This window comes from Xylocopa sonorina, chromosome 6, assembly GCF_050948175.1.
Source record: "Xylocopa sonorina isolate GNS202 chromosome 6, iyXylSono1_principal, whole genome shotgun sequence".
Classification (NCBI taxonomy): domain Eukaryota; kingdom Metazoa; phylum Arthropoda; class Insecta; order Hymenoptera; family Apidae; genus Xylocopa; species Xylocopa sonorina.
In genome coordinates this window covers 2177690-2205362 of record NC_135198.1, presented here as the reverse complement: position 1 = coordinate 2205362, position 27673 = coordinate 2177690, and the positions used below count along the sequence as shown (strand labels likewise).

General features: G+C 41.0%; 1 protein-coding gene across 2 annotated transcripts in view; it reads left to right on the top strand.

Annotated features, from left to right (window-relative positions):
* Positions 1-1369: 1369 nt before the first annotated feature.
* Positions 1370-27673, top strand: part of LOC143424526 (inward rectifier potassium channel 4) — a 31094-nt gene continuing 4790 nt past the window's right edge. Inside the window, exons 1-9 of one of the 2 annotated variants that reach the window (XM_076896650.1) lie at positions 1370-1799; positions 12764-12878; positions 13422-13660; positions 14385-14658; positions 15248-15440; positions 15509-15730; positions 16438-16673; positions 17974-18251; positions 18810-19077. In XM_076896650.1, coding sequence (XP_076752765.1) covers positions 1519-1799; positions 12764-12878; positions 13422-13660; positions 14385-14658; positions 15248-15440; positions 15509-15730; positions 16438-16673; positions 17974-18251; positions 18810-19077 — 2106 coding nt within the window. In that variant the 5' untranslated portion in view covers positions 1370-1518. Of the gene's footprint in view, positions 1800-7865; positions 8095-12763; positions 12879-13421; positions 13661-14384; positions 14659-15247; positions 15441-15508; positions 15731-16437; positions 16674-17973; positions 18252-18809; positions 19078-27673 lie in introns of those variants that run through there. The other variant, XM_076896651.1, reaches the window with a different exon arrangement.

Here is a 27673-nt window from a genome sequence, read left to right as displayed (position 1 = left end):
GTCTCGTAAAGTAGCGCGCACACCGCTCGCGGTCTCACGGACGCGCGTAAGCCGCGGCCGTGTCGAGAACGCGCGATCGCTCGTGTGCGTGGATTATTTTCGCTTATGCCGCGGCGCACGCAATCTCAGAAGTGGTTCTCGCGTTGACAGGTTCCGAGCGAGTTTCCGTCGGCCCCGAGGCCCACTGCCTCGATCGACACGGGTTCCTGCGAACCAACGAAGGATCACCGCGAACAGGAGCCAACGGGGAGGGGAACGCGATCGCCTCGTTGGACACGGCGAGGGATTCTTATGCAACGTGGACGTGGTGCACGCGCCGCCGGCTGCGCCGGGAAACGTCAAACCCGTGGTGAAAACAGAAGGGGACGCGGCGTCACGAGGAATTATGAATGATCCGCGGATCGAGGATGACCGCGAGACGGGCACGCGGGACACGCCGCTGGAAATAGCGTGCAATCTACGCACGGAAGCGCCGACAACTGGATAAATATGCTCGTTGCCAGCCTCGCTCGAGGCGGACCGACGCAAAGAAGAAAATCGTCGCTGGAGTCGCAGAGGTAGGACGGTACAAGGAGCGCGTTCCGATATATCGGCGATTGCGTGCGTCTCGACGTTTCGACGATCGACTTTCCCGCGGGTAGCCGTTGCGCGGGACGCGGACAAAGTGGAAGGGGGGACACGGTATCGTGGCCACGATGGTCGACGGTTGCGGAAAAGTGATAAGAATGACGGAATAGGACGAGAATAAACGATAGATCGTACGTATGGTCGCGATGTACGAGAAATCGCGCGGCGCCGTGGTCTTGGCCGTGGAACAACGGCCGCTCTGCTAAATTCTAACGTGCTCGCTTCGCGTCGCGGACGGAGAGATACGTTCTCGACGCGTTTCGTACCCCGCAACGTGGTGCACGCGACGCTTTCTACGAATCCGACTACGATAATTGACAGTGGTAGGAAATTCGCGACAGAGGGCTACAATAGAGCGTGACTATGTCTCCGTACGATTCATCGCGCTATGAATTTCGCGACAGAGTACGCTCGAGAGGTGTGCATTGTGAAACAGAGAGACGACGGTACCGCGCGAGCATCTAAATCCGTAGGGAAGTGAACAGTGAATAATAATACTGTACGTAACTAGTCATAAATCTGATTGGCGTATATACAACGCTGCTGTACTACGTCAAGAAACGTGTTTCAAATTATCGACTGGTTTACAGTCGACGAATTAATCGTCCGCGGAGTCGAAGAAGTCGTCGTTGGGACTTCGCGACAGCGCTGTCCACAGGTGAAGGAGCATTCGTTCTGTCTAGCCATTGAGAAACAGAGAAATTCTGCGGGACGTGAAAAAAATGTCCACGATTTTTGCACGATCTACGAATAAGGGGAGACCGACCGCCAGCCGCGGAACGAGGTGAATATTTTCACAGGGCGTTTCGTTGGTGAACCTAGCGATCGGAGTCTATAAATACGAGAGGAAGAGACACGGCCGGCGATATCGAAATCGTTTGCAGCAACGAAATGCTCATGACCGAAAAGAGTTCACTCACGAACGAGGGAACAAACGAGGAATCGGACGAGCATACGACCGCCACCGCGAGCAACACGGTGCCATTGAACGAGCTGTACGTGAACTCGACGGTACCAGCGGCGACGGTCCCCGTAAAGGTCTGCGATGATTCCGCGGACGAGGCCGGAAGGGGAAACAACGAGAAGCAGAAACGCGGAATCCTCAGCAACTTTCAGAGAAGAACGTTCAGCAGGATCAGTTTTAAGGGAGAGACTGGTCCTTTATTGAGCAGGTGGATTTATTATTTATTTCTTTTTGTTTCTTTTTTAAGTATGTATATATGTATACATGCAGAGTGTTCGTTTAAATGGACTGCACGATTTTTCAACCGGTTGCGGCAATGTAACTAAAATCAATTATTAATTGATCAAAGTTAAAGTTACTTGATGAGATGTATATGAATTTTAAGAAACATTATCTATTCGCATATTACGTTTACAGTAATTGGAATAATAGTGCTTAGTTGCTTCAAGCTCAGTTTGCATTTGAGCAATCTAGACATGCCATCACTGATCTTATTAGAGCAAACGTAAATTGTCTAAAAGTAGTTTAGTAACTCACTGAAAGGATGAAGATACAAATGCTACTACTACACTGATACTATTTTTGTTCTACTATAAACTTACTATTATGCGAATAAAAGTGATACGTTATGTATTAGTTTTAATACCTTTTACAATAGATCTTAAAGTCACTGTGTAAAGTAAATTTTAAATATTAATTTTTTACGCTTTTATTTTTGTTACGATCAGTTGAAAAATCATGCAGATCAACCCATTCGTTGTGTATTATATGTACATTGTATCTTATAAAGTTATGGAATTTAACCCTTTGTCTCTGTGCTTTGTAATTTACGCGAATTGTACATTTATCTACGCAACTTCAGAAGCTTCAAATTAACATAAACGATGAACGAATAGTAGCTGTTCTAATCTAGACATGAACTTTAGAAATATTTATGATGACAATTTGTACTATTTTACTTAATGACTTATCGAGATAAATTAAAAATAATAATGGACGTCGAGCAGAATATTCCGCTAGTACTAACAGAGAATCAAATCGAATCAAATCATCCCCTTGTGATATCAATTTTTCTATGAAAACTAATTTAATATGCATATGAAAAAATTGTATAAAACTGTTACGAATTTGCACTAGAATACACGACAAACTTTTCTCCTTGAATTATGCATGCGCAATACAGTAAGGTAAAACCATTCGATAAGTCGGTAATGCTTTAATAAACGAGCAGTCCACGTTATGTTTGCAAGTAAATCGATTGTTTAGCGTCGATAGTAGGTATATGTAAATGGAAACTTTCAAAAGAAAATGAAATAATGTGTGTTTCGTGGCCGAAGTAAAAGCACGAGTGTGCATAGTTTTCTTCTTTTTGAGAAAATGATTTCACTCGCATTCGCTCCTCTTCGTTGCCTGTAAGTGATATTTTGAACATTTCCGCTCATTTACGGTATATTTCGAAGTAAAAGAAGAAAAAGCGAAGTAGAATGGAAATGGAAGGATTCATACGATCGGTACGATTGATGGTTACCTACTCAGAGGGATCCAGCTGGTAGCGATTCACTGTGGATGGATGCCACGGGGGGTGCCTCGACGATGGCGTCAAAGGCGCCGCGGCGCGCCACGCGATTTTCGTCGGCGTCGTCAAAAATACACGCAACATCGTCGGGAAAACTGGATCACAATACGTGGCTCGCGACCCCGCGAAAATAGCGTCGTTCCCGTTTCTCTGCCACGATCGGCAGAAATCCTGCTCCTCGCTACCAGAATAGAAGCGCCTAATTGCGGAAGACGCCTCGCTCCATGTCTGCGCGTGTACGATAAAAACGTTTACGTTTCAACTCCACTTTTTGCGCCCCCTCATCTTTCGTTGCATTCATTTATCGACTCTCATCGATCGATATTCAAATTTCTTTTTTTTATTCAAATTGATTTCACTTATAGCTCACTTACTTATGGTTGTCTAATATGAATCTAATCACTTGAAAACTGCATATGACGTTTCTATAAAACGGTTAGAAGATTTCGGCATTCTTCTTATATGTACACGATTTTTTTATTATATACAGAGGGTGATGTGTAACGAACGAATGCTGTAGCGAACAATTTATCTTATAATATTTTACACGTTTCATATTTTTGACAAATTAACAAATTACTATTCAGTGGCGTGCAGTCCGTTCTGAAGCGCATATCAGCAGCAAGCGAATTTTACTATAAACTAGTTAACGACGTTGCAGAAAAAAACTTTCTTATATCTTTGTTTCATGTCAATGTATCTATTGTGGAATCAAAATGGATAAACTGTTTATTCTTGTCATTTTTAGCAGTTGTTTATAATTTACATGGGAATAACTTCGTTGTCACCAAATGCCACCGCACGCCACTGTTACTATCATTACTAATTTTATTGCTTATTAATTTATTAGAAGATTCGTTATGAGATATATTGCTATAATTTTAATTCAATAGATAACATAGATAACGTTTAATAGATTACAGTCAATGAATATGAAATTTAAAAATAAGGTGTGCAATATTTAATGAATATGGAATAAGATAATTTACTCCGTACTATTAATACTCTCAACATATTTAACATATTTCTGATGGTTCTAAAAGTAAAACAATACAATTTCTTATGTATTCTTTATATATCAACTCAGCTTTTCGTTCCTAAAATAAATTCTTAGTTTCATATAACACATTAAATTTTTGATGATCTAACCGTCGTGTTATACAATAGTCACATGCAGTCTCCATTATTTGTTACGTAACTTTGGTCCATTTTTTGACCAACTGCCGGATTGCGACGCATTTCACGAACAGGATTAACAGTTTCGATTCGATATCTTCATTTATGCATTGTTTTTATATATTCGATCGTTTCAAAGTGTATTTTATGTTGATCGTATCGTAGAAATCAGTTGGATACAAATGCATTGTTATGAAGTGAAACCATTGTATTTTGTTTTCCTCAGAAACCGTATCTGTTTTAAATGCCGATTGATAATGTCATGCGTCATTGGGAAGTTCTTTTATCGAATCGACGCTATCTGCAAGCTGACGGTTTTACAAGACTTATGGAAATCGGTCCGTCTGCAAATCTCTTTCACTTCCATTCAACAATTCTTACAATGAAGTCCAATCAAGTCTTCTAAACTTACTTTCTTTTTTTACTGACCCCATTGATAACCTGAAGTCGAACCTGCCTTCCCTAAATCGCTGTATATAATAATATCACGTCTCTTCAATATTTTGCGAGTTATCTATCGCTCGTCTTCGAGAGTTTTCTTTTTCTTTTTTTGCTTCATTTGCTCTTCATCTGTCGTTTCCTTAACTTTTTACATTTGAAGGAAAACGTAACAGGTTTTTGTAACAGTTACATAAATAAAATTTTCCTGAACAAATTCATTGGTAACTTGGTAACGGAATAAATGAAATTATTACGATTATGTAGCGAACTGAAAATTGTTTGCTTTCTCTTCATTGAGGGGTCCTCGAGTTTGAAGAGAAATTTTTAATGGCACCGCTGCAGCCCTCGAGTGCAAAGGGTTGAACATTTGATGCAAAACCTATATTATGGATCTTCCAGGCGTTCATACTAACGAATCTGTTATTTTGCGAATTCATCAATTTTGTTTATTTCATTGTAATTGAAACGCAACGCAGATATACATAAAATATAAATCGTTAAATATAAGTCGTGTGAATATTATTGTATTTCCTTAATCCTTTGCACTCGGCACTTTCCAGGACTGTCAAAATGTTACGATGTAATAAGTTTATGTTCCCCTCGGACGGGACATTCGAGTGCAAAAGGTAAAAATTGTTCAAATAATTTATTTATTTAATTTCACGTAGAAATTAGAAACGAAGAAATCTAAAAACACAACAATTTTACGCATCTAATATTAGTTCGACGGGAAACAACCGAGTGAAATATATCGGGATTCTCCCTGTAATCACAGCAATAACCAATGATTAGCTTTATTGGTTTCTGTTGCGTCGTTAATTTCTCCTCGCTTACTTGCTCGGGTGGAATATCCCGGACGACTTTTTGCTGGTAGATTTTTGACTAATTTATTTTACAGAATGTACACTTATATGCAGGTTTGGAGTTCGGCAGTGAGCCAATCCGCCAGCTGTTTGATTCCGAAATGGTGGTGGTCGCTACCTTCCGGTAGGGGTAGGGCCACGGAACACAACCGTTAGGGTAACCTATTCGAGGCTATTTGACCTAACGGGAACCGTGATTGGGTATTTTGTGGGTTTATGATACGTCAATAGCTATTGAAGTAAAATATTAAGAGGTAGACTAAGTTTTCCAGCAACTTCTCAGTGCCTTAATCCCGGTTAAGAAGTTAATCAGAAAAAGTAATAAACAGATATTGAGACTCTTCAAATATAACTAATTATAAGCGACCGTAGCATAAACTTGGTTTGAATACATGTTTCAAGGACGGAACAGTTTCTACGTCACGATAAAGATTGTGCTTCCAATTGTAAATGTGTCACAAATTCGTCAACAACCGTAGAACTTGAAAATAATATTTATCGATAGAGACATTGCAAATGGAAATTAATTTAAAAAAAGGTGGATAACGTTCCTCGGCCTACATACTATATGAATTAACCGCGATTATTTTATTATCGGTCTGAAAACCACTTTAACTGACCTACAGTTTACGAATACAAATTAACTCGAAGATAGGGAATTTTTACGATTACGAAAGAATTCCAGAAGTTTCAAGTTTCGTTTACAAACGTCAATTTCTCATTGCGCATTGATATAACAATTTTACTATAACCCAAAAGAATGTTAACCCTTTCCACTCGTATGTTCCCGTGGAGTCAACGAAACTTTAGATTTGTGGTCTTCTTTTATTAAATTATATATACACATATAATAGACCTATATTATTTCCTCTATAAATAATTTTCAAAATACAAAGGAAAATCATGTATTTAGGCAATTGAATATATTATATGCTCTAATAAAAAATTAGATAATAGATTTTTTTTTAGTTTCCCGTCGAAATTTTATTTAAGATAGATACCAAATAATGGGCGCGTGCAATAGATCCTTCGTTATTTCTATTCAGACTTATAACGCTGATTACTAACGCAGATTCCTAATCGAGATTCCAATTTCGGATCGAACGTTACAGTTCTAGCTAATCGGAAAGTTAGTTAAAAATCAATTGCAAAATTTATACCGAACAGACACAAGCGAACGGACAAGAAAGCAAGACAATAAAAAGGTTCTAATAAGAACTGCTAGTGAAGAGGGTTTAAAAGCTTCTACCATCGGAACATTGGGAGCTTCGTGAAAGTGGCGTTTGAACCGAACTCGAGAACGGACGATCGAAACAGCTCGAACCGTTCGATACGAAAAATCACGCGCCACCGGATGACGACGGATCAGCTGCGTAAAGTGCAGCCGATTTGTTCGGTACCTTGTCGCCTGTCATCGAGGCTCCATCTCTAGCGAATGAAACGAATCTGGCGAATTCACGAGCGGTGCCAACCTGGCGTGCGAAGACAAAAAGGAAATCGTATCGCTAGGGTCAAAATTGGACCGCCTCAGTGTCGAGCGAGACTCGGCTCGTAAACGGACCCGTTAATCGAACGGGGCGCAACCCTTAACTCGGCCCTTCTTCACCACCGCCTTCTATCGTTCTCAATGATTTCGCCCCGGTGACGCGACATTCTTATAAATAGTACGGCGCAGTGCGTAAATTCGTAATGGTCGGCTCGTGAAAGTTGCCTCGCGAAATCCAATTTTTCTCCTCCCTTTCGAGGGATGCAAGAGTTCCGTTCGAAAAAACGTGGTTAAAGGTTCCTCGCTCGAGGTAGTGACAAGTGATTAAAGTGCGGTGAACGAGGGTGTGAAACGCGGACTCGAGGGCGACAGGAATTCGAACTCGCGAAACGGATGTGGTGCAAACGGCTGATCTGGTTATTCCAGTGGCTATGGACAGGCTGCGATGTTTGGCTCTGACGATGCGTTCCTCGCCCGTAGCACGTTAACAGCACCTTAACAACGGCGGTGCTTTAAACTTAGAGCTGTAAGCGCGCTTAAGGCCGCGACGAAGACCGCGAGAAACCGGTGCTTCTTCCTCCCGTTTTTTTCTCTTCCCCTTTATTTATAACGCCTATTGTGAGTAGCCCGACCTCCCGAGTAGAATAGCCAGAGTCCACGTGTGGCTAGATTTACAAGCATTTATTTTTACGATCGGAGAGGAGAGAAGATGGAGAGATGGGACCTCGGTCGGTTGGTCAATTGATCGACAGCCATGTGCGATTTTAAATCGAAGTGAACCGAGTAGAATGGATGGAGCGACGTCGAAAACACTTTCACCTAGTTCCTCCGGTTCCGGAAAGGTCCACCTGGGCGACGGAATGGCGTTTTCCGGCCTGCGAAGGGCGCTCTCTCAAGTCTCGATGCTGGTCGTCAAAGCGACCACGTCGGGGGAAGCTGCTTGGAGGGAGGAACTGCAAAAGTACGTTCGCCTAACACGAATAACATCCTATTTTTCCGTGATCGTATCGATGTTACGGTTCTAAAAATTGAAACGAATCACAATAGGCCCGTTGTCTGGTGCAACGTCTCGAAATCAAGATGGTAGAATCTAAATCAAGGACTTACCGTCTTTAACATTCTTTAAACAACAATCTTACCGGACGGTTTATCTCATTAGCTTTATTACGGTTAGTTATCATAATCGCAACCACTTTCTCGTCTGCTCTGAATCGCTCCATTTTACTAGCCGCGTAGGCTGGCCTTTCGAAACATCGCCTCGCGCGTAATCGTGTCCCCCCGATCGATCGTTCAGCCGATCAATTAACCGCGAAACGTTAATATCCCCTCGCTTTACATAATAGATCCTTCAGTCCGTTCGATGGGACGATACGTAACTAAACGAACGGCTGTGCGTTCGTTCTTCGCTTGAGAGTTACGAGTAGTACACTATCACCCCTGAAACCCGAACAATTAACAGTCTAGCGGTGAATACCGAGAGATCGGGTACTTGAAAGTTCTCAAATTAAAGCCGTACGTTTTTAGACGCCGCGTTAAAGACGGACACACGTTCCTCGCTGAGTGTTCTCCAGCTTCCGCTGGCGGCGACGGCGGCGGCGGCCCGAACAGGTGTGCGAGCGTTAATCTATTTTCATCCCGGGTCAATATGTCAGGGTTGAACGATGCGAAACCACACGAATTTAGAGCGTCGTTCGCCAGGCGAACGAACGAACGAACGAACGAACGAACGAAGCCAAATCGAACCGCGGTCTAGGTCTCAGCGAGATCAGCGTCGCGAGGATGACCTGACCGATCGATCCCTCTCGAAGGAGTACCACCTCCCATCGAGTTATTTTTGTAATCTTCGAGGAACCGCGAACGCGCGAGGGCAACGCGAAAAGAAATGCCTTTTCCCGGAACCAATTTTCCGGCGATTCGCGAGGAGGCAAGGCCGATGAGTTCTAGTCAGAGGCTCGTTTAAGGGCAGCCCCGTCGTCTGGCCGCGATAAGAAAGTAAACGAACCTCTCGAAGGAAGACAAACAACCCCGGTTAACACTGGACAGGCTGCGCCGTAGACGCGTCTGACGTCAATTCGGCGAAGAAGATCGCCGGAGTTGGGACAAAGCACCGATCAGGGGCAAGGCGAGGCGAAGTTCAAAGAGGTATCGTGTGGGCATCATCGATGGGCTTTGCCAACAAATTTAGCGGCTTTCGCCTTTCGCACGGGAACGGGAGTAATAATCCGCGGCTACGCAATACGGACGTCTGTCTAAACACGAGCAGGCGGTCTCTAAATCTCGATTCCGTCTAGCCCCGCGAATTTCCCGAGTTCCGCATGGCCGTGCTTATTTCTGGCGAGACCCGAACCACCGGAGGATACGTCCGCCGTCTGGCGCGCGCTTTTGGGAAATCGTATCCCCATCCGGAAACTCGGAACCTCGATTCGCGGAGGGGAGGCCGGGTTCCTTTGCTCGTTCGATGCACGCTCGCGTACACGCGTTGGTTAATTAAACCTTTTACACTCGTATGTCGCCATATAATTGCCCACCTACATTTTATTATTATTTTATTGTTATATTTTATTATTGCCACTTTGAATTCACTCTTTCGCAAATGAAGAAATACTGCTACCTAAATATTTTCTATAAGAAAAAAAGCAACAAATGTAAATTAGAAAGTAAGAATTTAAATATCTCATCCAAAAAGGTACGGATATTTATATAAGAATACAAAGATAACTCGTTTAATTAGTTAGATAACTTAGCCTATAATGATGGAGAATCATGAAGGAGTGCAGCAGTTGCTAGTAACTTGATAATACGTATTTATATACTAATTTTAACCATTTTTGCATAATGTTTGATTAACATTAGTAACCGAGTTGTTAAATTATATCCAACAAAATATTCGCGATTTGGAGTTTCAGCTAGCATACTTCTCGTACAAAATTTTGTTTTGGAGAACACTTCTTCCATGGAGCTCAACATCGGCGAATATAAGCAATAATGGACGATTACTTATAATAGTTGAATAACGTTCTCATATCAAGAAGAAAACGTACGTTTGGTGTTCTTTTAAGTAGAACGTTTAAATAGAAACACTTGATTTGCAAGAGAATGAAGTTGAGTGAACTTGACTTGCAAAAGGTTGAATTTAAAATGTCAATGCTATACATATATTTACGGATCCTTGTTACAATGTATTCCTTTAGTGAGTCTATAAATCAAGATTACATATCGGGGACTGTTTTGAACGATATCATACAATGCAAGACTATAAAATGTAATCTTTTCAACATTACTTGGAGCATTTTTACTTTTTTCGTCTTTCACAATTATTTTTGTTCTTTCCAATTTAAAAGCTAATTTTATTTATTTATTTATTTTTTAATTTATATACACATATTATATAGATTTTCGCTTCAAGCAAGAGCTCCGAAGCAAAGACATTAAAAATTTGTCTCCAAACTCGAGGACTCTGATATGGAGCGGAGAATTTAATGCAAACAATTTCCAATTTATAACATATGGACAAAAACAAATGGTAACGACCATTTTCATTTATTCCATCAGAAAATTACAAACGTTATGTAAATAACAATACTGTTACCTTTTCTTTCTAAAAGTCTGAACAACGTTTGAACAAAGTTTGGAACGTTTCGTGCTCTAGAATTTAATTGAAACGAACATTGGATTTATCTTCAGTTGGTCGCTATCTGTATACAGTTCCGCTAGTATTAATAACATCGAAACATCGCTCTAATTATAAAATCTGGTATCATCAAGTTCCCAGAGCCACTCCTTTTGTACAACGGTACCGGAAATTATGGCAAATCGGACTCCTCGTTCGTCACAAGCGATACCAATCTATACCGAGTCACAAACATTTGCCAGATTGCTCTACACCACTTTACGCCTCGCGTAACCAATGCGTTTCAATTTCAATGTTACTACTTCACCTTTTATCTCTAACCGTCGAGATCGCGCTGTCGACGTTCGCCGTAAATTTGATTAAAATGACCATTGATCCCCGATTCATCAACGTCAATTACCAACGTAAGTTATTATTAAAACTTAATCCCATTTCGGTTCTTTCTCGACTTCGATCGCTCGAAATGCGAATCTGCTAATGTTCTCTGCGGGCTCTAGTAACGATGGCATTTGGCAACTCGCGGATATCGTGGCTCGCGTTACGGCAAAGAAAACATTTCACAGGGACGAAATTGAAATCGGCGTATTTTTAGCAAGATACTTGCTAACTTGTTATTTTTAGAGGGGTCAACTGGTAAACGATTCCTCTACTCAACTCTATTCGAAGTGGCTCCTCAAGCTCGTTCCGTTGACCAACAATTCGCGATCGCAATGGTTAACCGTTCGTTCGCTCTTTTTCGGAATGGATGGACTGGCCGGGACGACGGATGAGTTTACACGAGGGTGGATTAAGAGCTCCCCCGCGGATTATTCAGGCCACTGTCTGCTCCAACGTTTCGCTACATCGCCGACATCGGCAACACAGACCAGAGCGACATAGCGGATAATCGAATTCTTTCTTATTCTTAAAGATAATATATTTATAATCTCGACATTTAACTGGCCGCTGCTTAAGTGAAAGAATTTTCTTTGACTTAAGCTTTCAATAAGAGAAAGTGAATTATGAATTCTGTTATTGATCAGTTTTTATGATTAAATGTTAAGCTCGTAACAACTTGCACACGGTTAGTGAATTTTCTCTTTAAAATGCCACATTTAGAAAGTGTTAGAGGAAACTTTCAAGGAAGTCGAGTCTAAAGCGAGTGCCTCCATTTTGGTTGGTTTACAGTGTGATATTTATACTTTTACGATAAAACCAAGTACCGATGAAAAATAAGCTAATTTTATTTTGTATCTAGAACAAATGCGATGTCAGTTAACAATCTTAATACTTTGGAACCTACGAGCGTCGTATGACACCTTGCATAATTTCGCACGATGACCTGTGAGCGTCCTTTGCATTTAAAATGACTGTAAAAATAAAAATTGAACAAATTGTTTCGAAAAAAAATATCCTCAGAGGTGAAATGTGTTATACCGCACTTGCGGTATAAGTATGACTCATATCGTTACTCGTGATCCTCTTGGAAAGAAGAATTCGAACTAGCATAAAAGTGGGAAGATCATCAGGACCCACCGTCTGTTCGTCTGTCGATTATTCTGGCAAGTTGCCTCCGATCGGCCTATCCTGGCGCGGATGAAACCCGTTCGACGCTAAATTATGTCCTCTGGCGTTAACCTCCGTATATTTCGGAACAGGCGATATTAAGGCGATTTTAAGACGGCCTCTAGAAGAGCCGTGGGAGGCGTGCTGGCGTCTCGTTCGACACGAAACACGACGCGGTCCAACGATTTCAGAACTGTTCCTCGGAATTAACGACACCGCTCGCTGACCAGTGTCAGTGACCACTTAGAATCGAAATTTTCAGATGACAAACTTCGAAAATGGAACATTTTCAAACGGAAGTTCAACTTTTTTTTTTAAGAGAAATTAAATATCCACGACAATTATAACTCGTGCGACAGTTTTATTTAAAATCTTTGATCATTTTTTTCTGAAGAGCTGATCGAGGTAATATCGAAGGCAACTTCGAGACGCTAAACCGCTTCTCCGCTTTCAGATATCGGCAAACCAGATTCAGCTCGCGAAGGATACGCAAGAGGGTGGTTTTTAAGCACGGCGATTGCAATGTCGTACAAGGAAATGTCGCCAAGCGACGCCGGCGTTACCTTCAGGTAATTTTTAAGTATTTCATTTCTTTTCTATTTTATACACGGCGCCTAAGGCGATTGAGGAACCATCCGAACCGTAAAACCGCGCGTTCTTTTCGGTAACGAACCGTAGAAAGCGAACTTGATTTGTTTCGATCTATTTTCCGAACGCGATTACTTGCCAAATCCTGGTGCGCTCTATAGCGGACACTTTGACGCAATTTTCGGATACGTTTGTTTCCCCGAAACTACTCAGACGCGACTGTTATACTCTCGAAAAGTCTCCTCGTTCTATTACCGTTGAGTCCATTATCAAACATTTACATTCGCTTCCGTTTGCTCTGGGAAAGCTTGCTGGACCTCGAAACTCTCGAAACGTAAACTTTCCACGCTTGAGACGCATATTTCGTTATTTTTTAACACTTCGCCAGACACTGTGATCAGATTGTAAACAGTAGAAATGCATGAATTTAACGTTTACTTAAGGAAATAATTATCGCATATAGGATTCAAAGAATTGTTTAATTTTTTACGAAATCAGAGACTTTTATGCGATTTCTTCTTCAGGACATTTTCACGACATTAGTGGACGCGCAATGGCGATGGACCCTTTTGGTGTTCTCCATGAACTTCCTCCTTTCCTGGCTAGGTTTCGCCCTGATTTGGTGGCTGATAGCGTACAGCCACGGGGATCTCGACCCAGACAATTACACGAACCCGAACTTGACGTTCACCCCGTGCATCGTGGACATTCGTGGATTCACCAGCTCGTTTCTATTCTCCATCGAGACGCAGCACACGATTGGGTGACTAATCACTTGTATTCTTTAGTCTAGTCTATGGCGAATCAGTGATTCGAACGAATTTCATATTATAATCCTATTAATCACACAGAGCCGCTTCGGACGAAGCGATTAATCGTGACCCTGATTAATTAACTGACATAATTACTCGCGCGATAGAGAGAAACTAAATCGTGGAATATTTATAAAGTATAACAAACACCTTATGTTCGACAATAAAATTCTAGACCTAATAGAAGACATTGATGGAGACATTCGTACATTCACTCGGAACGGAAGGCTACTGTAAGGTTGGAAGTATTTTAAATATTGACTTCAAGTTTTTTAAGTTGAACACCCGACTCGTGTCGGATTGTAGAGTCGCTCTCGAGCCGCGGAAAAGTGAACAATTTCACCATCGAATAGCCGTGGAGAAAAGGTTCAGGACTTGCGAACAAGTCGAAGATAATTGCAACGACAATTTGGCAAACCTAGAGCGATTCCACAACGTTCGACTATAATTGGCTATAATTTGCCAAAAACTGCGCACAACCGCACTATCGCATCCCCGAAATGGCTGCAAGCTAGTCTCACGACAATGTTGGCACTTGGCTCACACAATTTGATCCTAATTGAAGCGTTAGACTTGGCCACTTTCACGGCACGAACTTTCCTATTATTTATTTCTTAAGCGTGCGCCTAAAGTCCAGCTTTCTCTATCATCGTTTAACGAGTATCAATGCCGTAGGTACGGGTCGAAACATCCGACAGACGAATGTCCGGAGGCAGTGTTCGTGATATGCATCCAGTCGATGACTGGCGTGATCCTGCAGGCCTTCATGGTCGGCATAGTGTTCGCGAAGCTCTCGCGACCAAAGAAGAGGACTCAGACGCTGCTGTTCTCGAGGAACGCGGTGATATGTCAGCGGGACGGCCAGCCTTGCCTTATGTTCCGCGTCGGTGACATGAGGAAGAGTCACATAATCGAGGCTCACGTCAGAGCCCAGATGATCAAAAGAAAGGTAAATCCATACTCCTGTTTCCACGAAATTACATCTTTCGATCCACGTCGTACAAACTTTCTTTTTTTTTAACTCTGTTCGCAATTGTTCCCTTGACCATTGGACTATTGGACGCAACGGAATTTTCTTTTTATGAAAATTTAATAGAAGAATCCTATTTTTTTCTGTATTGGTAATCGATATGGATGTTAGAGCATTTCATTTCTATTAGATTATATAGGTACATCTCTATTTAATTTACATTAGAGTAGGTTCTGATGATACCACTTACAGAAATATCCGCTTACTGGCTCAGACCTGATTTCGACGTACGTACCTATTTCCGTTCACAACCAATTATAACTATATTAATGGAAATCGATCTTCTCTTTCTATTTAGCTGTAAATTACGCCTTCCTCGTTGCATTGTTCTTGTCTAAATTACCACGTAAACTTGTACGTCTTTTTTTATCAAATGAACTGTACCTGCATTCGTCTTATTATATCCAAGCGTGAAAATTGTTAAGAAAATAAAAGTATCGGCTTCATTACGGCTTCATGACGCGCGTCATTTATTGCCGTTATCTTAAGTGAATACCAAAACTTGCAGGTTACCAGAGAGGGAGAGCTGTTGCCGTTCTTCCAAACGGAGCTGAAGGTGGGCGGCGATGGCGAGGAGGATAAGATATTCTTTATTTGGCCAACGACGATCGTGCACAAAATCGACGAGAAATCGCCGCTCTACCACATATCGGCCAGCGATATGCTTCGTGAACGATTCGAAATCGTAGTGATATTGGAAGGTAAATAAAAGGTGACGTCGTGAACAGAAAGAGCGAATAAGCAGCTGTAACATCCACGATCGTTGCAGGTGTGATCGAGTCGACCGGTATGACGACTCAGGCAAGAAGTTCCTATTTGCCGTCGGAAATCTTATGGGGCCACAGGTTCGAGCATATAATCACGTTCAAGAAGGAAACCGGCGAGTACGAGGTGAACTACACTCTCTTCAACAACACGTACGAAGTCGACACGCCATTGTGCTCCGCGGCGGATCTGGATAAAATTAGATCGATGCAGCGAGCAAAAGGAGGTACGGGGGATACGGGTTCGAATGGTTAAGAAGCTTCGCGTTCGAATAAAAATTGTGAAATCTAATTGGCCTCGATTAACATGAATCAAGTTTATTGAATCTGTGGCGCTACGCGACGCGAGCTATCTCTTTTGACCTATTCAATTATTCTGATATCTCAACTAATGTCTATTATACGATAACCGTGGAAGATAGACAATAACAATTACGAAGGGCTAGAAAATTTCAGATCCTTTTAACATTCCATTTCGTTCGAATATAAAACATGAAGCATATTTAATGAAACACCATAATTTAATCAATTATTCTAATACTTCGATAATAACTATTGGACAACAAACAACGGAAATTAAGGAACAACAACTGCAAAGCACTAGCAAATTTTAAACTCCATTTTCGAAAAAGGAGATATTTAATGAAACACTGTAATACATTCAATTATTTTGACATTTCTGCTCATTAATCATCATTATAACTAATATAATAACTATTAAATAAAAGCTAAAGAGTAACAATTACGAAGGCATCTCGTTTAAATGTAAAGGAAGACTTAATGGAAACTTAATTAAGGAAGATTTAATGAAACAGGTCCAAGGGAACCTGGCTTAGTATCACCATCGTAATCAGTAGAACAGAACGCTGGGCCCATTATGGAACAACGATTTCTCACGTTATGCGCATAATTTAAGTCCCGGCGATCATTGCAGAACGTATGAGCAGCAGCGGGTTCGCACACTATCGGGACGTGTCCAGCAGTTCTTTGACCACTGGATCCGGTTCGAGCCTGGCGTCGTCCACCGGCGGGTTGCACATGAACGTGCCGATGACGACACTAACGCCGATCCCAGTTATGATCACAAGCCCCGACGGTTCGCTGAGGCGCGAGAGCATGCAAAGTGTGCAAACGGATCCGAAACAGCCGATATTTTACACCCAGAACGAGGTATCTCTCTACGACGTCTGCGTCTTTTTTTTTCTCTTTTTCTCTGCTCGATGCTGCGCGGTTAAATTTCCACGCACGATTCACGTGAATCGCGTTTTTTACTGCGATCGAGTACGAGAATTTTTCCTTTTCTAATTCACCATTTTCTCAACGCGACTTTCTACTCGTTTGTCTCGTATGGTTTTTAAGGAAGCCATTTCTAAACAGAAATATGAATGCGTGTAACTAGCGACGGGGGAATAGAAATTTTTATTTAACGATGATTTTAGCTATTATTGTGATTAATAATTTATAAAAGAATGTTATTTTAAAGGGTACTCGAGTTTGACTATTTTTATTTTTGTTTGTAGTTTATAAAATATGATAATTTCCATGGGATTTTGATAAAATTGAAGTATATTTTAGTTATATGTAAAAGTAGAGGGATTTAAGTCATTACTTGTTTAGAGATTCTTAAAAAGCTACAAGATCTTCAAAGATGACTATTTTATTAAATTTTTATTTAAACTATACTCGCAACAAAATTTTTATCTTCAGAGTTATACACCAGTTATTTAACCATATAATTATTTTGATTAACTTTTTATTTTATTAGACCACTTTCAATAAACCGAGTATATAAAAAATTTGTTTTGGTATGTCTACGTTCCATGATCTTGCTGCTTTAAAATCCATTTACTTCAATTGCAAGAACTCTAAAATTGTGGTCATATTATAGTAGGCTGACAACGCCTGTGGCGTATACTGATTCACTTAATTGTAAGTAGATTCAGCTGGAGCGTCGTCCGGTCTACCAATAGACTAGCTGAATCTACTTAACATTAGCGACCTTTAACGACTTGCTCTGATTGCAATTATAAAGCTCCCGCAAATAGACAAAATGTGATTGTAAAGACGAGAAATACTATACCATAAGGGGGAACTAAATTTGCTAAACAAAATTGTAAAGAATATTTTGCTTAGTTACTATAGTTAAAAATAGATTAGTAGTATTGAATACATACTGTATACATATGAAAAAATTAGTGGAAGTACCTGTTAAATGATATCGTAACAGGTAAAATTACAATTTGATACAACAGTAATTTATTTACTAGAACAAAATTCTACTGGAAATAGAATAAAGAAGTTAAAAATCTAGAAAGGTTGCTGCAAACTGAATTTCAGAACAATTTTTGTTGCGAAATTAAAAATTCCTCTAAGAATGAAACTGTTAACATATTTTGTTTCTTATTCTCACCTAAACGCAGGGAACCGGTTATAACATATAAAATTACGAATATTTCTATTATTTCCACAGTATTTAGATAGCGAGTCTCGCTCTGTGAGCCACACGCAAGAGGACCAAGAAGACTACAATCGCGTACTGGAGGATATCAACGCGACGCTAAGGAGAAACCGAAGCCATATTAAAGATGAGAGAAGAATGCACAGAGAGGCATCCAAGTGCACATTAGATTCAAGAAAAAGTGAGTCGAGAGACATAATAAGAAGGTCCAGCTCGAGAACGACAATTGATCAGGTTCCAACGATTAACCACCCCCCAAGATCACCCTCTCGGCAGCATTTAGATCCCAGGTAAGCGAGGCAACCTTATACATTTTTAAACGAAACCTTCCAATTTTCTCTTCAAGTTTGCATGGTGGGACAAAGGCGACCGCTATCGAAGAGCTAACTTTTACCCTGTTAGCCTTCGGGAGTGGAAGCAAACATCGTCATCTTCCAAGAAGAAATTTATATTTATTTATTCATGACCAAAGTTTGACTGTTGGTTCATCGTCCATTGAAATATTTTTAGAAAGTAAACTCTTGTAATCGCGTAACATACTTCCTACTCTTAACCCTTTTAGAACCCAACGAAAAATCGAAGTTGCGTGCAAAACGCTGAGGCAAATTTATATAATTTATAGATAGATTTTAGGGAAGGAGTTGTTGAAAACATGTTTTAAAAGATAATTACGAAATTTGGAAAAGAACGCGTCAAGAACTAAGGGGATAAGGAATTTATGATCAAAATACAAGTGTACTAAACGATAATATATAGTTGTTTACTAAAAGAGTTAATACAATTCTGCAGTACTTTCTACGTATTGCAAGACATCCCATTATTATATAAAATTACTGCTAATTTTCCAGACATACCAAGTTCGTCGAGCCCACGGAACAATATCGCGAACCACCGCCACATTCTCTTTCCTTATCGAGAAGGCCCAGCCTAGGCGAGAACCACAAGCCTAGAGACCTGCACAAAAAGACCAGCTTCGTCCTAGGCGGCGACGACCACGTGATAAACATAGACCCTACGATTTCGAAAGTGTCCCCGGCACGACAGGAACTGTTTGACACTGATTCACCCAAGGCGAATCATCACCCTCGGAACAGAAGCCCTCAGGAACAAGTTTAGGTGAGTTCGCTCTCTACTTTCCTACAGAATAGAAGTCAAATTTAATAGGTATCAGTTGAAACTAATTAACATTTCTATTAATTATCATACGTCCGTTTGATTTGATAATAACTGCATCTGAATAGAACGAAAAACATGGTTTATGTATTTCTACATGATTTCTAGTATATTATAGACAATTGTATTGTCCTTGTCGAAGTATTTTATCTCAGGAATACCACAATAATTAGATAGAAATTAACGGTTTCCGTGATAGCTACACAGATTTGATCGTATTCAGGCGATAATCAGAAGAAGTAAAACGAAATATCATTTCTTATTATTATCTTGTTACATATAATATTATTTGAAAAATTTCCATGCAAAAACTCGAGTGATACAAATTTTTTTAATACTGTGACGGTTCTGTAAAGCGTTTAACTCGACAGAAAAACAAATATAAGTTCTATAAATAAAGTTTCAGAGCTATTAATATAATTAGTAAACAAAATTGTTTAGAGGTAGCAGTCGAGGAATTGTCCTTTGCGATAAATTTTAAATAAAACACTTTAAATAACAAGGAGTTGGCAACAAAATTGAAAAGCAATTCGGAATGCAAAGAGTTAAGGGAAACTTTGATATTACAATGTCTTGCAAGTGTTGTAGCTAGCTTTACAAACAGATCGGATCGTATTACATTAAAAAATTTCGAAACTAGTGACGTTCTCAACCCCAAATCTTCTCTGCCTCCCTTTTTTAAAACTAGATAGATTTAATGCTGGTTTTAGAAGATTCTACATCCATTTGTATCTTCAAATATTTCCAATATTTGCTTAAACTCTTTTTCTACGAAAAAATTAGATAGTTGAGAAAAAATTGATGAAACAGGTTTACTTAATTGTAGAAAAAAAGAGAATAGCATACATGTAGAAACTGCAAATTAACGTAATTAACGTGTGCTTTCACAATTTTAAACTCCCCCTTAGTATTTTTACATTTACATTATCTCCTCGTTCTGAAGTGTAATCACGTGTAATTTTGCAGAGAATATTTTTCAGATATCACAATATCTACCTTAAAACTAAATCTAATCGAAAAGAAATTCATCCCTGACATCTTTAAAAGAATGAATTTACTGAATTGCTGAATTGAACCTGAAATTACTTTTACCACTTGATAAAACACTCGATCCACATTGGGCGCAACAGAAACGAGAAGGGTTAAATTAACCACCGACTGGTCCCGCAACTCGTTCGTTAACCACTTCGGCGACAGATATCCGTTGGTTTGCGTCAGACCGTGTTGCGACCGTGGCGGTGATAAGCGATGGGCTTCCGTTCCGCTATCGATGAGCCAGAGCGAAACGAGCGAGAAGCTTCAGGTTTCGCTCGGGCAAATTGCCTTAGAAGAGGATCAATTACTCCCCAGGCGATTTGTAACGATCGTGCCCTCTTAAAAACAACTCGACTTCGCCGTGGACTGGGCTTCTAAATTGTTCTAACTGGGACACAAAGACGTCATGCCGCGTAGTTTTCATACATATGCACGGTCGGGTTAAGTTCGACTAACTGGTCAGCATCCGGTCCGGTTCTGCCGATCAAAGTGTCTCCGCCTTTCGTTTTCCCCCTTTTTTCATCTGTCCACCTTTGTTTTCCACGTCCAGGCGATTCGTTCTGCTTAACGATTTACTCCGAACAAATTGAACAACTGATTAATGGATCTATTTAGAAGTGTTGACACGTAGCATCTCGCAATCTCTTTATCGCTTTAATGAACCAACAAATCCTTTATATCGTGCTACTTTTCTTTTCTTTACCATTTTCACCTCATCCGTCTTCGAATTCTAGTCTTTGATTCGTTTATTCGTGGCATTTATATCCACATATATTTTTTTGTATACGTGGATTAAGTGGTAACGGTCACATATACGAATGAGAACGTACAAATAAAACAAAGTGGAATTTAATATAGTGGATGCTCGATTATCTTGATTAACGTTCACTCCGATTAATGTCGGCTTGTGTAATCGATTAGTTTTGATTTCGCGCAAAACAAGATATACAATTTCATAAAAATTTACCAACGCAGGTTACCAGTTGTCTACATGTATCGTCATGGAATCGTTCCATGTCCTCACCGTCCCAATAGTCGTTAAACGCGTATTGCACACAAAGTTTAAATAGATAGAGGAATGCATTGAATTTGCAACGACACTGTCGTCGTCAAAAATTGGTTCGAAAGCGGCAACAGCAAGGAGATCCTCCGCGAAAAGGTCAGACATCGCGTCTGATCAACCTCTCGCGATTGAATTCCATCGATTCTGATCGCGGCGACATGGCACATAAACATTGTCGCGAATTATGATCAGCGCGTTGACACGTGTAACCGCAAGATGAAGTTAAACGAGTCCGGAAATCGTCGGTTAAATAACGCTCCAGCTAAAAGCAATAACGATCCAGCTAAAAGAAATTATCCCTTTCATTCAATTTAAGCCCGCGATCCTCGTCGCGTGGACAACACCGAACGAGTCGGATGCTTCACGTTCCAAAACAGACCACGACCTCGGTTAAAGAGCTCCGAACTCGATTACGTTACTCGCGACATTCTCTTCAGTGATATCTTGAATCACGAGCAAACCGGTCTGCGAACTGCACCAGCACATTTGCAAACAATGCCTTTTAATATTGCTACTTTATTATTACTGTTACATTTAATTCCTTTCTTCCTGCATTATTAACACATAGAACGTTTTCGCATTCATATTAATTGCAATGAGAAAGATTGATTCTGTATTTAAATGTTCGGTTCGGAACCAAGATGGTAGTCGTAACGTTATGATGCAACACGCGCTGGTTGAAGGGCAGATGGATGAGTAGAGGATTAAGTGGATCCAGAGAGCCGTAGGTTAGACGACACGACAGGATGAGTTTAGTGGCGGGAAGTGCCCTCGTTATCACGCCAGTCAATTGTTTAATCTCGGCCTGGCCTCTCTCCCCTCTTCGTCCCCACTTCTTTCACCAGGTTTTCACGCACACATGTATCCGCGCGCAACAGCCGTGACACCACGCGAAACACGCTAAACCAACTATCAAGTTCCTCGGGCACGTAGCTCCGTGCAAGTGCACGGACCCGTGTCCTTCTTTTCCAGACACATTTCACCTGACTCGCAATCACCCGATACTGAAAAACCCTTTCCCCTCTCTCTCACGAGATTAGAAGTGAACTGATTCTTCGCTCTTCTTACCCCTTTTCCTTTCGTTCTGAATACCTCCAACGCCGCTTGCTTCTTGTTTGTTATATCTTTTTTTAATGTTCGTGTGTATCGCGTTGATTAAGAACAATTGAAAGCGATCGAGTATTAAGTAGACTAGGAAGTTAGTAGTATGGCAACTTCTGAATTTACTTTTTGGTAGAATGAGAAATTAGAGATAAATGATTCTTATACAGTTTTATTTAATTAATGAATTAAAAATGATTACTTTTTATATGAAAATTCATTTATATTGTACTTGGTATAACTATTAAACTTTTTTTGGATCGAGTTTAGTAATTATTTTCATTTAAATGATTATTTTTTTAGCTCACTCGAAGTTAAAAACATTGTGTTTGTTCTTAAATACAAGAAATCATTTTCATCACTAATTTTACATAAATATTCGGCTAAATTAAGCCTGAAACTTGTTCAACTAAATAAAAACAAAACAATTTTACATAAGAAAGCACGTTTTTACTTAACAAAATTTGAATATTTCAATACAAGTAGAAATCTCTCCTTATTAGTATGGAAATGAAGCAGTCAAGTAAAAAGTTAACGACCTTTATCATTACGTCAGATTAATCCGGTGCAATTACACGTAACGATTTTTCTCCCGCATTCTGCGATTCGTATTATCGCGAATCTCTCCATTTCTTATTCAAAACAGCTATTGTCTCTGGACGACAATGAGCGGTGTCTAGAATGACAGCCAAGGCGCGAGGATAGAAAACGACGAAACGTATCACCTTGCAACGCGAATTGCGACATCCTTCTCCGGGGCTGTCCTCGGTCTGATATGCTGATTATGCGTCTACCATCTCGTGAACAACGATTCGCGTGTTTCTGTTCACACCTCTGACCGTCCGTATACTCTTCTCGCGATTTAAATATTTTCTATCCCATCCCAAAGTAGACAAAAACCGAACTTTCCATTTTCATCCATTACCACTTTCGAATTCGCTGTCTCTTACTCGAATTTTCTAATTTCTTACACCTAATACTACGTCGCTATTTCTATCGCTACTTTCACTTTCTCTATTGCTAATTTCTTCGTGAATACAATTAAAGTTCAAAATCAAGTTCATCTTAAGTCTAATTAATTTCGCTTCTCAAGTCCATTTTTGTAGAGCTTCAAAACTTGAGATCAGTCGATGAAGAATAGTTATGAGAGAACCTGAGAGTTTAAAGAATGGTACATTTAAATGCAAAAACTTGTGAAATAATCTGAGAGCTTGAATTTTCACGAAATTTTCACGAAAAATAACAAGTTTCAGGATATTTCTATGTAATTTATAAATTCAGGTTGCAGAAATTAAATAAAGGGGCTTAAAAAATGCAAAAATAAGATAAATAAGTTGAATGCAATATTGAAAAGACGCAATGCAGTGCTGAAGAAAGCAGGCTAAGACGAACGAAACGGGGGAATAACCCGTCCAGTTCGCATAAAATTGAACCGGTATGCGCTGCGATCCGATTCACCTTCTATTTCGCTTTATTCGGTGTACCTGAGATCGTTGACGTCATTTTAAGCTATCAGACATCGCAATTTTTATCTTTGCGCATTAATTCGTGTACGTATTCCAATTTGTTCGAAGATAATACTCGAAATTGAAATGGCGTCATGGCAGAAATTTGCAAAATGGAACGAAGTTGATCAAAACAATTTGAAACGGCGTAAATTCAAATTTTCAGAAAAAATGTTCACAAGAAACGTTGCACAGAGTAGCATAGATTGCAACGTGTTTGGTCGTGACACGTAACTGAAAAAGTTACAAAAGAGGAAAGAACGGTATCCTCGCCGTGCCTTCTTTTAACGTGAAAAATGTTATTTATTACACGCCTGCTCACACCTCATTTTCACGGCGATCACAACTGTGATAGTGGACGCTCGAAGGAAGGTCGTCACACTTTTATCGCCACACTTTTATCAACAGGCGGTCGACTCGATCGTTCCACGGGAACCGCGTAAGATTAGAGGGAAACTGTGAAATGTTTCGAGCGAACTTCGCGAACGAGTGACGCAGCACTCGCAATTAACGAGACGGACACGTGTAATTACCCCTGACTCAACGTCGCGTCGTACCAAACTATGAAACGACAAAACCTTACTTTCCTATCGCCGACTGTCGCGTCGACTCGGTTTGATAATGAATCAGCTGTCCGGGGAATCTGAATACATCCACGTTCTGATTAAACTGGTGTGAGTCACCTGGCAATGTAATGACCAAGCGTACTTTTCGAATCCAAACGTTAGAGAAGCTAATTAATATTTCAGCCCCGATATGATATTTTTACTCGTTCTATCTTCGCTTTCAGGTACACAAATGTTATTCTTATTTTCACTGGTTATTCCCAGTGCGGCATCTTGAATCTTATCCTTGAAACGTGACACTTCCTTTTTAGTGTACCTTTTTGTTAAATCTTTCCTCGTACAGATCTTCTTTTTGGCGTCCTTGTATTTATACCTCTGCTTTTTCTCTCTTCTTTCGAAGCTTAAGTTCTGTTACTATTATAATCTTCTCTTTCTCGCAGCATGAAACGAAATCAAATGACCGATTCGTGAAAGAAATTTATTCTCGTAACTAATTGAGACAGGAAAGATGCTTTTGAGAAGGATATTTTTTTGGGTATTGCAATTTTTCATAATTTTTCACAATTTTTCACAACCGCAGAAACTGGACATAGACTTTGATGAGTTTCGTGGTTTTCGAATAGGGTCCTTTGCATAATGAACGGAAATAATTTTAGAGAAAGTGGCCACTCGTGACCACTGCCTAACCACAAAATTAACAACGCCTACAATAGAAAGTTGTCGGTCGAGAAATAAATTGGCGCCCTAGACCAAATTTGGAAATCCCACCTTTTGTACACTTCCGTACACTTCCAAATTCGATTGTCGAGAGTAACACGCGATAATCGAACGCTCTGTTGATCGCGTACCCTAATAATATGCAACGACGATCGCAGATTACCGATTCTTCGTGTAATTTCACAGTGATCGATCGCAACGTTATCGAACGATAATGAAAGATTTCGACGGTTCTTAACCAGACGACGACCGCTGGCCATCGAAACGTCACGGCCATGCCCGCCAGCCTCGTTGACGTAATTGGTTATTATCACGGCAAAGTGTGTCCCCTATTAGTGAATACCAGTGTACACACTGGCCCCTGTTAGTGCGCATTAGCGTGTACAATGAGCGCACAAGCCAATGCACCGTCGACACACGTGCTTTGCTCGCGGAACGATCACGCGATCGACAAAAAATTCACCAAACAACGAACCAATGGTAGGGGATCGTCGTTGGGAACTAGTCCTCCGCCATTAGAGTTCATCGTGTCGACTATTATTGCAATTTGTTTATTCAAATTTTGAACGTTTAAGGACCCTGTTGTTTAGCACCGATTGTATTAATTTAATGTGCTCCTGTGAACGCGAACAATGTACTCGACAGCCAAACCAATTCAAGTACATTTCGTTTTTATACGAGTTATTTATGTTTTCATGGACAAACTGAATCGAGTTCTTTGTAACAATAAAAAGTATCGTTTATCGAAGTGTTTTTAATAAGCTGCAGCTTTTTAATATCGTAGAATATATTGATTTTTCTGAGATACTGGCGAAAATTGATTCGGGTTAATCTCAAAGATATCAAACCTGTTCACGCTTATGTTAAACGCGGCAATGAAAAATGACGTTCGCGCAATCGCCGATAAATCGATACACCTTGAGGAGCAACACGAGCTACCTAGAGGTTACCTAGAAATCTGTTCGCGCGCTAAAAAAAAACCCAGTGGCTGAATCAATATTCACTGTCAGCGTGTTTTGTATCTCATCGCATATGCGCAACATATTCGAATACTCAGCATACGAATACTCGGGTATTGATTTTATGAATTCTCATTCAGCCGTCAAGGCTCGCGAATAAATCGATAACTTTCCTCATCCGCCGTTGATTTCTTCTTAATTAGAAGCAAGAAATTCGTCCAATCGAATCGAGATCACACAGTGCAGGATCGTGTTGGCGTAATGGAAGTTACGACTCGTGCGAGAGCGCGACAAGGAGCAAGACTCGTCGTCAACGGGAGAAGATGAGCGACGGCACAGGCCGTCGGCCAAGACGTTCGTGAATGTGTACGTGACTCGATGGTGATCAACGATCCTCGATCTCGTTGAGAAGTAGGAGGAAAAGGCTAAGTAAGAGAGGAGAAGGGAAGGGATAAAGGCAGGCGAGGAAGGCGCGTTGACGTCACTGGACAAGCTCGCCGCCTCGGTACGCTCGTTGGCAACGCGATCGCAGTTTCACGGGGTTTCGACGTCGGCACCGCGGCGCTCCGGCATTTCTCGGGTGGTCCTCCGCGTAAATCGGCCCGCGAACCGGAAACCAGGCGTCGTGGTACGCTCGTGCGCGAGCAGACAGTGCAGCGTCCACCGTGGCGGGAGATTCGTAATTCGAAAAGACGACATCTGTGGGGCGTCCGTGGACGCACGTGGCCAACCGTGTCAATGACTCGAGACTGAAATTCGTCGCGGCCACGTTCGTGGAGCACGCGCGTGCCATCGACGGGATCCACCAGAGGGACGTCGCGCGAGCTGGCGGGAACGCAGCGACGCCGCGGATTTCCGCGCTCGCCGTTGGCAGCCCTGGCCCGTTCGAAAGGTAAACGTCGATGACGTGAGGGAATGCGTTAATTGATCGGCGTTGATGATCGTTCCGTGATACGCACGGTTCACGTGATACATGGACCGCTCGGATGATCAGAGTGATTAATGGCTGGCAGAACGCGCGAATTTCCCGACATCCGATCGCGTGTCGACCTCGTTCCTTCTCGATTCTCGTGCACGGCAATTCCGACGATCATGGAAACCCGCTGCGTCTGCTCTCGTTTCGCGTGCGGATTCTCTCTCGCCAAATCTATTCGGTGCTTTGTAATTGTTTAAGGGATCGATACGGGTATCCGTTCTAAATCAGGCAAGTGTTTAACATTCTGAACACGCGTGGTATTAGGCTCGACAGATGTTAAATGATACTGAATCTGAATTCACGTAAATTTCGTTGCGATGTACAATACGATGACGAGAATCTTCCAACGGAATCTCTCCGTTTCAAGCAACATCTCCCTTTCGATTTTCTTTACTCGGAGACATCGTCGCGATAAACGTATCATTTGCTTTCTTTATGTCCTCGTAGAACGAATAACAATGAACGTAACTGTATAGCACGGGTGAATGAGTAATTGCTCAGTCGCGATACATGCCACTCCGTTACATTCGAACGCAACGAGAGTAAACGCGCGACAAGCGTGAAATCATCCGTCGATATACGAACCTTTATTACCCGTATTTTTACGGATTCATCGG